Raw genomic sequence first — 15,070 nt, forward strand, 5'->3', positions numbered from 1 at the left:
AGGAGTTTCTGGAGGGTTTGCCCAGCTCTCCTCGGCCCAAAGGGGGGCCCCGGCACCCCGGGCACCTCTCAGAAGTTGAGTGAGGCAGTGGCACCGTATGAACCGCTGAGCCTGTCAGCTGGTCGGACCAAAGGAGGGAAGAAGCACACGCGGTTTTAAAAAAGAAACGCTTTATTTACATATTTTGGTGTTTGACACCTGAACGCACCGTCCACCCATGCAGCTTCATCAGCAGCTGCAAACATTCCCACAACATTCAGAGAACATTCACAGAGCACCAGCATGGGGGGCTGAAGTCGGCTCCAGTTTGGATGATGGCGCGTTCAGGGACCATCAGAACATCCAGACGTATCTGCTGCCTGGAACCAAACAGGTTAAGTCATACTTGAACGAGTCGGCCTCACGCTTCACTTCACACCTGTTTCACTCCTGCTGAGAGTTCCACATCCCGTCACCAAGTCCCTGAACGCACCAGCAGAGGCATGCTGGGGGCCACGCGCTGCTCCTGAACGCAGCATCGGGGCCCTGCCTGGACTCAACTTTATATATATATATGTGTGTGTGTGTATGTATATATATATATATATATATATATGTATATATATATATATATATAAATATGAAAGGTTGACTGGGACCAGAGCTCCACTAAACTGGGACTGGAGACACACTGTGTGTTACTGTGTGTGTGTGTGTGTGTGTGTGTGTGTGTGTGCGTGTGCGTGTGTGTGTGTGTTCTAAGCCGACAGGTAGCTGTTGTCGAAGTGTTCTTGGTCGTACACCTCGGCGACCACCTTGCGTCCTCCGAACCAGCGTCGGTTGAGCGCCCGGATGGCTTGGTTCATCTCAGATGCCTCCGAGAACTCCACGAAGATCTTGACGATGACGTCGGCCTCGTCCTCCTCGCCCTGACGCTCCTGGTAGATGACCACGCGCTTCACCCGCCCGAAATTCCCGCACTCCTCGGTGACCTCGCCCTCCAGGTCGTCGTCGATGTCGTCGGGTCCGACCATGTTCCTGAGGACCATGACGGTGGACTGATGGGGGCAAATATATTTCATCACTTTATATATTTTATATATTATTTATACCACAGACAACTTGTCAGCCAGTTTACTGCCTGAAATATGAGAAAATATATACATTACAAACCACACTACAGGGGGGAGAAGGAGTTGAAGCCTCCTCCTGCCTTGCCCCCTGGGCCCCTGGGCCCCTGGGCCCCTGGGCCCCTGGGCTCCGGGGATTGAACCCGTACCTCCTGCTTGCGGAGCAGCCTCCTCATCACCATGTGTTGGGCACTGTTCCCGCTGATGCTCAGCTGCTTGCTCAGCGGCTCCGTGGTGCTGTCGCTCTGCGCCTCCTGCGCCTCCTCTTTCCTCGTCCCCTCAGAGATAAAGGATGCAGCCGGGGGCGTGGCCAGCACCGGGTTCACCAAACCCACCTGGGGCACGCCAGTTGAACCAGTGTCATACCTGAGACAGACGGGAAGTAGGAAAGACAGGAAGGACGGGGTTGACAGGAAGGACAGGAAGGTGAGATGGCGTCTCTCCGTGTGGGGGCGGGGCTTATATGTGTGTGGGTGGGGCAGCAAGTGTTCCTACCAGTGATGACACACGGAGCCTGAGCGGCCGTGACGGCCTGAGGGAGTCCAGCCAGAGCGCCAAGGACGGATACTCCCACCGACTCCTGAACACAGCAAACAACAACCAATACTACCCAGAAATATAAATACTCAGTACTACCCGGAAACATAAATACTCAGTACTACCCAAAAATATAAATACTCGGTACTACCTGAAAATTTTAATACTCAGCACTACAAGAAAATAATAATGCTCAGTACTACCTGAAAATAATAATACTCAGTACTACCAGGAAATATATTCAACTGACTGTCAGATTACACACTACTGCACAAAATACTGTAGAAAATATACACACTGCTGCCTAAAATACACCAAATACAGTGGAAAACACAGTTTTACAGCAGTACTCTATGTTTTTCTGCAGTACTTCATGTTTCACTGATGTTTTACTGCAGTACACCATGTTTTACATCAGTACTTCATGTTTTACATCAGTACTTCATGTTATATTGCAGTAATTCACGTTTCACTGCAGTACTCTATGTTTTACCTGGGCGGTTACCTTGGCGGCGGCGGCGGCGGCAGCAGGGAGCCCACCAGGAGTCGTGGGCGTGAGGAGGGGTATGGGCGGAGACACAGCCTTCCCCACCCGCAGGTACTGACCCCCGAGGTCAAACAGGTTCATGGAGGCAACAGCAGACTGAGGTCCTTCATACTCTGCAGACAGAACCAGACAGCTGTGAGCTCCAGCCTACCAGAACCCACCAGAACCCACCAGAACCCACCTGAACCCACCTCATCCAGGTATGATCTCACACAGTTATGATCTCGTTCACACAGCTTTGATCTTGTTCACGCAGCTGTGATCTCGTTCACACAGTTATGATCGCATTCACAGTTGTGATCTGATCTTGTTCACACAGTTATGATCTCTTTGGCACAGCTGTGATCTCGTTCACTGTATGATCTCATTCACACAGCTGTGACCTCTTTCACACAGCTATGATTTCTTTCACACAGCTATGATTTCATTCACACAGTTAAGATCTCATTCACAGAGCTGTGATCTCGTTCACAGTTATGCTCTCGTTCACACAGCTGTGATCTCGTTCACACAGCTGTGATCTTGTTCACACAGTTATGATCTCATTCACACAACTGTGATCTCATTCACACAACTGTGATCTCATTCACAGTTATGATCTCATTCACACAACTGTGATCTCATTCACACAACTGTGATCTCATTCACAGTTATGATCTTGTTCACACAGCTGTGATCTCGTTCACACAGGTATTATCTCATTCACACTGCTGTGATCTCGTTCACACAGCTGTGATCTCGTTCACACAGTTATGATCTCATTCACACACACGCCACACTCATGGTAGTCAGCTCACCAATGAAGCCGTAGCCTTTGTGGCGTCCCGTGGTCGGTTCGCGGGCCAACATGCAGGACTTGATCCTCCCGAAGGCCTCGAAGACGCTCTCAATGTCGTCGTCGGCGAGGTCGGGGTGAATGGACGCCACGTAGATCCTGTTGAAGGCGCGCGCCTCCTCTGCTAGCTGGTCGATGATTGGCTGAGCCTGGCCGATATTACTGGGCCTCCCAACCTGCAAGACAAGCCACAGGGAAAAGTGCACGCTGACTCTACACACTGGTTTAACTGGGAGTGCTGGTTACAGCTGCTGGGTTGCTGCCTGCTTTCAGGGAGAAACATTTATGGCAATACTCTTTTTCTTTAAAACTTTCTGGTGATTTTTTTGTTAAAACTTTTTAAAATTTATTTATTCTTTAAAGTTTCTGGTGATTTTTAAAGACAACATGTCTTCAAACCCGAATGTTTTCTCTGAAAATCACCAGAAATGAACCTGTAAAAACACACTTTACTGCTGGATTCTCAGATTTCCAACAGTCCTTCAACACATCGTATGATATAAGACAGGTTTGTGAAAAAAAAGTCCAGGATTTTTCATGCCTGTACAGGTTTCACTGGGAGTGTCTGTACTGGGAGTGAGGTTTCACTGGGAGTGTCAGTACTGGGAGTGTCTGTACTGGGAGTGAGGTTTCACTGGGAGTGTCAGTACTGGGAGTGTCTGTACTGGGAGTGATGGTCTCACTGGGAGTGTCAGTACTGGGAGTGTCTGTACTGGGAGTGATGGTCTCACTGGGAGTGTCTGTACTGGGAGTGATGGTCTCACTGGGAGTGTCTGTACTGGGAGTGATGGTCTCACTGGCTCACCTTGATGTTTCGGCCTCCGAGGACGACAGAGTTCATCTGTTTGAGCGCCAGCTGAGCTGCCTCGGGCATCTCGTACTCGACGAAGGCGAAACCCTGCAGAGACACAAAGGTTTGACGAGGACGAGCTGACGGGCTGAACCTGAGCCGGACGCTGTGGACGGCGGACACAAGATAGGACATGGAGGGACAGAGAGGGGCGTCTGACCTTGTGTTTCATGGTGACGGAGTCCCAGGACATGTCGATGCTTTTGATTGGTCCGAAGGGAGCGAAGGATTGTCGGATGGTGTCCTCGCCCAGCTCGTAGTAGATGGAGCCCGCGTACACTCGACACATAATGGCGAGAGCTCTCTGACGCTGCGCCGCCACCTGAAATCACCACACACACGAACAAACACGCTCCGGACCGCCGCCACTCAACCGTCCTGCTTTCCTGAAACAATTTTGTTTCAAAATAATTATGGGAGATTTCTGTGATGAAGACAACAGGATTTCCAAACCCACCAGCTTCCTCTAAACATCAACAAGAATTAATGCATTTAACATTTAGCCAGAAACTGAACTGTGACCCATGACCTTTGACCCATGGCCTCTGACCCATGACCTCTGACCTAAGACCCCTGTTTTTTGGACAAAATAACATTTAATCTATAGCTTAATTTGTAGTTGATTTTCTGACATTTTTTGTTCCTCGTTCCTTCAGACTGGATGATGAGTCATCAGTGACATCACTTTGATGCAGTGATGTCACACACACAGGCTGTTCAAAACCGCCCACTACACCGGCAGCAGGTACTGATTCGGTCAAAATGCAGTATGCAGTATGCAGTATGGAGTATGCAGTATGGAATATGCAGTATGCAGTATGCAGTATGGAGTATGCAGTGTGCAGTATGGAGTATGCAGTGTGCAGTGTGCAGTATGCAGTATGCAGTATGGAGTATGCAGTATGGAGTATGCAGTATGCAGTGTGCAGTATGGAGTATGCAGTATGCAGTATGGAGTATGCAGTATGGAGTATGGAGTATGAAGTATGGAGTATGGAGTATGCAGTATGCAGTGTGCAGTATGGAGTATGCAGTATGGAGTATGGAGTATGAAGTATGGAGTATGGAGTATGGAGTATGCAGTGTGCAGTATGGAGTATGCAGTATGGAGAATGGAGTATACAGTATGGAGTATGCAGTATGAAGTATGGAGTATGGAGTATGCAGTGTGCAGTATGGAGTATGCAGTATGGAGTATGCAGTATGAAGTATGGAGTATGCAGTGTGCAGTATGGAGTATGCAGTATGGAGTATGGAGTATGGAGTATGCAGTGTGCAGTATGGAGTATGCAGTATGGAGAATGGAGTATACAGTATGGAGTATGCAGTATGGAGTATGGAGTATGCAGTATGAAGTATGCAGTATGGAGTATGGAGTATGCAAACAAAAGCGAAATCCACAGTATGCCAGAAATACCCGGATGTCATACTGATTTGGAAAAAATCCTCAGTATGCATCGGACCAGTCTGCCTCGCCTACTGTTTCCCACAATGCATTGCGTGGAGAGCGCAGCTGTTGTTGTCGTGTCACCAGCGGCTCAGCCATCACACAGCTGCACAGACCTAACCCACCAGATGGGGTCCTTGGTTTGTCCCGGTGTTACACTTTATTAATTTGGCCAAAATCAGATTTTAATCTTATAAGGTCATTTACAGTACTTTTACCAGGCAAACACATACCGATGTCTGCTAATAAGAGTACAATTACACAGGAGACACGAATGGATTTATTCTGTCTTTATTGTTTGTTAGAGATGACTTTTTTGGCTTTTCTTGCCTTTATTATAGCGCAGGTAGAGCGTGACAGAAACGGGGGAGACAGAACGGGGACGACACAGCAAAGGACAAAAGCCGGAATCGAACCCCGACCGCTACTAAAAACTCAGCCTACATGGGGCGCACGCTGTATCACTGAGCCAGAGGCCGCCCCGACAGGAGTGAACTGTCACCGCCACACGAGCTCGCGAACATAACGGCGGTACATCAGGTCACTTCCACCTGTTATAAAGGTGTTCTTCATCTCACAGGTGAGCCTTCATCACCGTCGTCTGTACACGTATCACCTGTTTACTCCGTTTCAAACCGTAAATCGATGCTATGCGGTACCGGTTTTGCTATTGTTTGCTTCCAGCCAAGTCTGGCTCAGGATACTCCAGGATCCACCTGAACAATTATACTGCATACTACTGTGGAACGCAGTATGTAGTATGTAGTGGATACTGTATACTGAGTTCAAGTGTAGTATGCAGTACGCCGTTTCCAACACAGCCATAGACTGTCTGTAAAGATGGAGGACATGACAGCATCGCCCCCTGCTGTCTGACTGCAGTACAGGTCCTAAGACCCGCCCCTCCATGTTGCTGAATGGTCATAGGCTGAATTAAAAACTCAACGTACACGACAAATAAATGTTTCCCAAAGATGGTTTCTGTCCCTGAAGGTAGCTCATCACCCTGACCTTTGTCCAGGTGTTTGTTTTCTTGATAAGTTCGTTTTTAATGATTTACTAAATTATAAAAAAGGGGGCTTTTCTACCATGATTGACAGCTGTGACAGGAAATCCGTGCGCTCACATTCAATGGAGCTGCTCACGATTGGTCGGACGGGTGTTTGGGCGGGACCCCCCTACGCAGAGATTGCTTCTGTGCAGATGCAGGACTCCCAGTGACATCACCCTCGCAAGATGGCAATGCTCGTATCCGGAATATTTTAACGTCACTTCAGCATAGCGGGGGTAAGTGGGAGCTTGTCATCCATCTTTATTTACAATCTATGGTCACGCACGGTGCAGGCCGGCGGGTTCTGATGAGACACATTGCTGATGCATTGTGGGAAACGTAGGTGGTCTCACTCACCGACTGCAGAGGAGACAGAGCGTCACCCAGACCCATGGACAGGGACGCCATCTGAGAGACATACAAGGAGAGAGACAGCCCTGTTGTCATGGTGACATCACAGTGATGTCATGGTGATGTAGCAGTGACATCATCAAGGTGACATCATATGAGCGGCGATCACCTGCAGGCTGCCGAGCTGCTGCGTCTGTCTGACGAGGACGCTGTTGATGCTCTGCTCCATGCAGTACTTCTTCGCCTGCAGACAGGAAGCAGCCAATCACAGCTCGCTGTGCACACACTCATACACACATACACGCCCATACACACTCATACACACATACATACCCATACACACTCATACACGCCCATACATACATACATGCCCATACACACTCATACACACATACACGCCCATACACACTCATACACACATACACGCCCATACACACTCTTACACACATATATGCCCATACACACACATACACGCCCATACACACTCATACACACTCATACACGCCCATACACACTCATACACACACACACATACACACTCATACATGCTCACACACTCATATAAACACTCATACACACACTCATATATACACTCAAACACACACACACAATCATACATACACACTCATATACACACACTCGTACACACTTGTACACATACACACACAATCATACACACATTCATAAACACACATTCAAACACATGTTCATACACACTCATGCACACACTTAAACATTCATACACACATACACAACCATGCACACTCATACACATACTCATACACGCAATCATACACACCATGCATGTGTGAGTGTGTGTGTGTGTGTGTGTGTGTGTGTAACCTTCTGCAGCACCTCCTGCTGATTGGCTGTGAGCGGCGGCAGGCCCAGCTTGCTGCTGCTGCTCTGTTCGTTCTCCATGATGAGAGCCGGCCCTCCCTGTGAGAACCAGCCACAGGTGAACAAAACAAATGCACCCTCAGATACCTCAGTCCACCTGCAACCCCTCCCCCCCACTGACATTTATCAACATTCACATTATTTTACAGGAAACATTCACACTTTGTTTATTGATTTTCCACATAGCCATACCCCTCCGGTTACAATCCGTAACTCAATACAGTTATTATTATTTACAAAAACAGACACACCCACCCCGACCCTGGTGCATACCCCATAAAAGAAGCAAGAATTGAGATTGACATCGAAAAGTACGTCATTAAATAAACAAATATTAGTCATAATAACATCAAGTTAAAAAAAGACATGGTTATATAAACAAAAACAAGGAAATAAATAAGAAAGGGGAAAGAAAAAAAGGGCTAAAAAGCAAGACCTTTGTGTTCAGTCCAAAAATACATTGCAGGCTGAGCTATTAATATATTACAGAAAGGGATTACATGTCTTTATAAATGCATTGGTAGTCCCAGACAGGGTCATCCTAATTTTTTCCAGTTTAAGAAAATCCAGCATCTCTTGACCCAGATTGCATGGGTGTGTGGAGCTGAGGACTTTAACAATATCAGTGTCCGGGCTAACAGAGTTGTAAATGCATCATATCCTCATTGGTGGAAGAGAGACTGAGCGAGGAGAAGCATACCAAACAAAGCAGCGATAGCATTAGGGACAAGAGTCTTCCCAACAACCACAGATAACATGTCGAAAATCTCCGTCCAAAATGCATTTAAACAGGAACATTGCCAGAACATGTGCAGATAGTTTGCTGGTGTATATTGACATCGAACGCAGGAGGGAGATTATTGTATATTGTATTAAATATTTAAATATAATATTTATTAAGACGTGCTTAAGCGTAGTGGTCTTGGTGCAGAATCCTACACTGGATAAAACTGTGTCTAACACACACAGAAAATCTGTGAACCCTCCGCAAAACCTCCCCCAAAAATCATCCAGAATTGCGTCCCCCAAATCCGCCTCCCAGATAGCTTTGAGGCGCGAGGAGAGTCCAAACAGGGTAACAGATAATTGAGATTGCCCCCTTAAATGAGAAGAGAGGTTCCAAGAAGATATCAAGATCGACATAATTAGGAAAGGTGGGAAAAACAGAAAATGAACTACGTGCAAAATTGCGAACCTTAAGGCGTCTGAAAAAATGTCCTTTAGGAAGTGAAGACTTATTGACTAATGTCAATAATGACTGTTCAAAAGATGCAAAAACATCATTTACATATTAAATCCTTCACAGTTTTTATTCCTAACCTGGCGCAGGTAGAAAGAGGGGAAAATATGGTTTACTGCCAAAGGTGCCCTAACAGAAAGGGTCTGCAGGCCAAAAGGCCACTAAATCGAACCCAGATTTTTAGGCAGGAGGCCACAATAACATTTGCTGTATGAACAGAGGTGGAAGAGCGGAGAGGTGAATACAGTAAGGCCTTCAATGTTATCGGATAAGCTAATTAGGCCTCAACAGCTAATCATAATGGAGGAGCCTCCTCATGTCAAAGCCAATAATTTAGGTTTCTTATATTTGATGCCCAATAGTAAAATAGAATATTAGGTAATGCCATTCCCCCAATTTCTTGGGACTCTGTAAAATCTGACGTCGTAACCTTGGGGGCTTGTTACTCCAAATAAATTCCAAGATGAGAGTATCTACTTTACAGAAGAAGGAGAGGGAAATAAAAAAGACTGGAGTGCATTGAAACAAATATGAAAAGGATGGGAAAACATTCATCTTAACAGTCTTAGCCAGATTAAGGAGGGACCATCGTGAAAGTCTTGTTTAATTTTTCTATGCAGAGAAATAAAAATTTTCTTGTAGAGATTATCTCAAGTGTCAGCCACATGCACCCCAAGATAAACAAAGCCAGAGTTAGAAGTCTTAAACGGAAAGTCTTGAAGTGGACACTCTTTAGCAGCTTTATTGATTGCAAATATTTCACTTTTGCTGAGATTCAGTTTATATCCAGAGACCTTACTGAATGCATTTAAAGCCGAAAGTGCTGTAGGGATAGAGCAGGATAAATCCAATACAAGTGACAAAAGATCCTCCGCATAAACTGCAATCTTCAACTCTACATCATTTCCAGTTATGCCACAAATTTTAGGGTTAGATTGTAGAGCAACTGATAGAGGTCCCATTAGGGCTTAGTGGGCAACCTCGCCTAGTGGAGCGACAGAGTGGAAAATACCCCAAATGTATGCTATCGGTCCTAACAGAGGCCTGTGGAGATGCATATAATGATTTAAGCCATGAAATAAATTTTGCCCTGAAACCAAATTTCTCCAAAACAAAAAATCAAATTCCAGACTATCGAAAGCCTTTCCAGTGTCAGGAGCTATCAAGGCCTCCGGGAGATTAGTTGATGAAGGGTTGTACACCACATTAAATACCCCCTTAAATTAGAAAAAGAGTGCCTATTGCGGATAAACCTGGTTTGGTCCAAAGATATGACGGATGGATTATAAGGGTCGGGCCAGCAATTTTGACAATAATTTAAAGTCAACATTCAGCAAACTTATGGGGCAGTAAGAGCCGTAGAGTAAGGCTTCTGTACCCTTCTTCAGCCAGTCTCTCTTTTTAGGTTTTTTTATGTGCCACGTAGGAAATAATCTCTCTTCTTATGAAAACCTTAATTGTTTCCCACGACAAAGACGCTGTTATGTCTGGAGTTTTGTGAACTCGAAAGAAAAAATCTTGCTGCTTAGAAACAAAATCAACTAAGTCCTCCTCTAATAGTAGGTGTGTATTTAAACGCCACGATGGCCGTGTAATAGTGAACTTAAATAGACGTTCATGGAGACAAATGTGTGGTCCGACAGGACAACAGGGTCATATTTACAACTAGAAACGGACATGAGCAGCCTGTAGTCCACCAAGAAGAAATCAATGTGTGTTAAGTGATGGTGAACATGCGAAAAAAAATGAATATTCCCTTTTGGCTGAATTGAAGAGGTGCCAGGAATGAACTATATTAAACTCTTCCATAAAAGATCTAACAGTTTTGGCTGATTTAGATTGAGCAATTGCGGTAGAGGAACGCGCTCTAAAGTAGGATCCATCCCGCACCTGAAGTCTCCTCCCATAATTTAGAAGCGTACAGACGAATCCGGTAACACTGAGAAGATCCGTTCAAAGACGGCTTCTTCATCCCTGATGGGAGCACATACATTCACAAGGACTACTGTAACGGCGTGTACCCACCAAACGCGATTAAAAATGATCGCGCCTCAAGATTACATACAAAGTCAATGCAAAGATGCGATTTGACGCCTCATTTTGCCGGGCGACGCGATGGACGCGATTGCGCGGCGCGTTGGACGCAAAATTCGCGGCGCGTTGGACGCAAAATTCGCGGCGCGTTGGACGCGAAATTCGCGTTGCGTCCAACGCTCGAGTTGAAATAATTGAACTTTTGCGGCGTCGTCGCGTGAAGACGCGCCGTGACAGCCTATCAGCGTTGAGATCGTCATCGACGTGCTGACGTATGGACGTCCCGGTGTTCCCTCGCAAAATCTAATCAAACCGCCAGAAACAATGGAGGAGCAGCTTATCGTCGCCGTCACCGCTCACCCAGAGCTGTACGACAGTTCCTGTCCCTTGTTGCAGGAGACGGTGGAACTCGCCGAGCTCACGCCGCCTCCGTAGGGTAGCATGCACCCAGAACCGACGTCGGCGCCTAGCCCGCAGACGACGCTGGGAACTTCTCCAGAGCAGGTGCGGTGCAGCGATCGTCAACGAGAGAATGAAATGGCGGAAGAAATATTGTTGTTTGGGCGGGCTCAACGCGCAGCGCGATTTCGTCGCGCGTCGAGTCCCATTTTGGGGTTTTTGTACGAGCGTCAAAACTGGAGCGTCCGGCGCGACGCGATTCCATTTGAGGCGCGATGAAATAATTTTTATTGCGTTTGGTGGGTACGCACGGTAATACGTGAATCTGTCCAGTGACAATAATACATCTTCCCACGGCAGCAGAGACTGTTTCAGAGTGACCGAAGGGAATAGCTCTACGTAAAAGAAGAGCCACACCTTTGGATCTACCAGACAAGGAGGAGAGGTACTTTTGTCCAACCCGGCTTCATTTCAGCCTGGAGGTCTCCGGCTTTCTCAAATGAGTTTCCTGCAGGTAGATTATATGATCATCACGGTGTCTGAGGTAATGCAGAACCTCACTGTGTTTATTGGATTGTTCAGGCCTTTAAACGGACAAATTTAATATCTGTTCCCACAACAGGTGGGGAGGTGTTAGACTGGGCTGTTTAGAAACAAACCTTTACTATAAGGGAGTAAAAGAAGAGGGAAGGAAGGAAGAAAAGAAAAGAAAAACCAAAAACAACAGCACACAGGAAAACAAGCTGCAAAAATAAAAAAAGAAAAAAGGAGGATATGGTGTATGTACACCCCACCGTACGAACACACCCACCTACCCACCCCAAAAAGCACGATCCCCCCAAATGAAACACCTGCTCCACACAGCCCCTCTCCCAGCAGAGGCATCCTTAGAAAGGTGAGCGCTCTCTTACCCCAAAGCAAAAAAAACATCCTGCTGTTACTTATACCTCATACTACTAAACGACCTCAGAGAATACCAAAATATATTGTCATTTGTAACAAAGTAGTACAAAACATAGATATTTCATATGCAACAACAAAAATAAAAGAAAAAATAAGAAGAGAAATACATGTTAAACGCAGTGAGTTAAACTTTCATAAACAATAATAATTAATTAAAAAGAGAGAAAAAAAAGTGGGCCAGAGTGAATCTGAAAACATTAACAAACATCAGCCTTAACTTCAAACTGTACTTCAACAGATACAGTCAGTGAACATAAGACAGCGCACTCGAGTCCGGACCGAGCGGTCAACGGTTACGCCTCCACGCAACTCCAGTGCGCCGTAAAATGTCGTTTCTCACACGAAACTGGGTCACCCTGAAACCAATGGGCTCGGTGGACCGCCCTCCTTCGGTTTAGCACGCAGCGTGTGGCGGTTTCATATCCAGCATGGGCCTGGACTCGAGCCCAGCAAGTCCTGTAAGAGTCGGGCCGTAAACTCTGTGGGTCGGGACTATCCGATCCATCAGGCAGGCCCACAAGTCGGACATTATTCCACCTGGAGCGAGCCTCCAAACCCTCACTGTTCCTGCTCCAGACTCCACTGTAGCAGAAAGCACATAAACGTTAGCCTGGAAGCTAGTTAGCTGACCATCATGCTCATAGGAGAGCGCTCCGGGCCAAAACCGTCCCACCGCGTGTCGCCAGTTTTCCTCCCGCAGCTTCACAACAGTCGTTTCATAATTTTGGCACGAAGGTTATCCATCATGCTCTCGAGCCTAGCATAGCTTCATCAGCGTCCGGTGTCTCTGACCTTACAGGAAACATTCACACCAAACATTTCACAGGAAACATTCACACCAAACATTTTACAGGACACATTCACACCAAACATTTCACAGGAAACATTCACACCAAACATTTTACAGGACACATTCACACCAAACATTTCACAGGAAACATTCACACCAAACATTTTACAGGACACATTCACACCAATCTTCAGTCATATTGTCAGTCATTTTACAGGAAACATTCACACCAAACATTTTACAGGAAACATTTTACAGGAAACATTCACACCAAACATTTTACAGGACACATTCACACCAAACATTTTACAGGAAACATTCACACCAAACATTTTACAGGAAACATTCACACCAATCTTCAGTCATATTGTCAGTAATTTTACAGGAAACATTCACACCAAACATTTTACAGGAAACATTTTACAGGAAACATTCACACCAAACATTTTACAGGACACATTCACACCAATCTTCAGTCATATTGTCAGTCATTTTACAGGAAACATTCACACCAAACATTTTACAGGAAACATTCACACCAAACATTTTACAGGAAACATTCACACCAAACATTTTACAGGACACATTCACACCAATCTTCAGTCATATTGTCAGTCATTTTACAGGAAAAATTCACACCAAACATTTTACAGGACACATTCACACCAATCATCAGTCATATTGTCAGTCATTTTACAGGAAACATTCGCACCAAACTTCACTCACATTTTCATTTTTTTATAGGAGACATTCACATGCTAATCATTAATAAGCTATAAATAAGATTTCTACATGGATCGATCTGACTGCAGCTCGTGTTATTGATCTGATAAGAATCGACTTTTGTTTCTTTGTTATCATCAGCTGCTTCTCGTCAGTTAGCATTAGCTTAGCGTGTGTCCAGGTGTGTTTCCTCACCGCCATCCAGCAGCAGCTCCTCTGTCTCTGTCTCTCTGCCTGTCTCTGATTCTGTCTCTCTGTCTGTCTCTGATTCTGTCTCTCTGCCTGTCTCTGATTCTGTCTCTCTGCCTGTCTCTGATTCTGTCTCTCTGCCTGTCTCTGATTTTGTCTCTGATTCTGTCTCTCTGTCTTTCTGTTATTTCTGATGTTTGTGTCTCTGCTCCGACCTGCAGCGACACTTCCGCGTTACGTCACAGCCTCTATCAGGGGCTTCAAAATAAAAGTCGTGTCCGCGGCTGAACATTTAGACATCAATTAAATCATCTGTAGGCTTATAATTCATAATATATATATATATATATATATATATATATATAAGCCAAGTCCTTTGAATGTAAAGGAAAATAAGTGCTAAAAATGGCTTAAAGAGTTTGCCAAATTCTTTTAGAGGAAACATCAGTGGTAAAATAAACCCAAAATCACACTGAAGCTCAAATTTCTCCAGAAAGGTGTCCGGCCGCAGCACAAGAAAAGTGATGCGGATCCAGGTTTCAAAGGGTTATATGACACCAGAGAAAAGTTCCTTGGATCAGTTCAGGTGTGAAGTCAAACTGTTTTCGGTGAGCGTGTGAGGTAAAAACCTCCTAAATCCTCTGGATCTCACGGAGCCGGATGTCCCTGTCGTACCAGATCAGAGGATCCACGCTGCGGAGGTAGACGACTCCCCACATGTAGGTGTTTGTTTCACACTGCGCACTCCTCCTGAAGCCCGGATCAAAAAAGTAGGTCCTCCACAGGGGGAGGTCGGTCATGCTGCACCAACAAACATGAATGTTTCTGCTTCTGTAAAAGTCACTGATCATTTAAATGTGCTGATTCACTAGTGAAAATAAAATATCGAAAACAAATGAAAATAAACTGAAAAAATAAGATGAATGAATGAATGAAAATAAATACATGGAAATAAATCCTTTATACTAAAGTGTTTTTTATGGGGGCTTCTTTTTTTCTTTATTTGTTGCAACTAAAATCGACTGAATGATTCACTTTTTCTTCTGATTCACAGATTTATTGTCATTTGTTGGTTAAACTGTTTAAATAAAGCTTTGATTGATTG

General features: G+C 45.4%; 1 protein-coding gene across 1 annotated transcript; it reads right to left on the reverse strand.

Annotated features, from left to right (window-relative positions):
• Positions 1-153: 153 nt before the first annotated feature.
• Positions 154-14,942, reverse strand: puf60a (poly-U binding splicing factor a). The gene is made up of 12 exons (XM_088086066.1): positions 14,107-14,942; positions 13,972-14,010; positions 7,571-7,666; positions 6,897-6,971; positions 6,734-6,784; positions 4,039-4,200; positions 3,834-3,926; positions 2,991-3,204; positions 2,140-2,306; positions 1,587-1,689; positions 1,259-1,458; positions 154-1,037 (listed from the first exon to the last, which is right to left on the reverse strand). Exons 2-12 carry the CDS (start codon positions 13,975-13,977, stop codon positions 738-740), a joined length of 1,467 nt encoding a protein of 488 aa, XP_087942192.1. The 5' UTR covers positions 13,978-14,010; positions 14,107-14,942; the 3' UTR covers positions 154-737.
• Between the last annotated feature and the right edge of the window lie 128 nt (positions 14,943-15,070).

The sequence above is a fragment of the Plectropomus leopardus genome, chromosome 12 (assembly GCF_026936395.1).
Source record: "Plectropomus leopardus strain MGB_pleo_1.0 chromosome 12, ASM2693639v1, whole genome shotgun sequence".
Taxonomy (NCBI): Eukaryota; Metazoa; Chordata; class Actinopteri; order Perciformes; family Serranidae; genus Plectropomus; species Plectropomus leopardus.

What these genes read in the sequence shown, in the direction of transcription:
- puf60a (XM_088086066.1), bottom strand. An exon ending in CCGTCACCATGAAACACAAG is followed by an intron (nt 3,927 to 4,038) that starts GTCAGACGCCCC and finishes GTGTCTCTGCAG; the next exon opens with GGTTTCGCCTTCGTCGAGTA. An exon ending in CAAAGGCTACGGCTTCATTG is followed by an intron (nt 2,307 to 2,990) that starts GTGAGCTGACTA and finishes TTCTGTCTGCAG; the next exon opens with AGTATGAAGGACCTCAGTCT.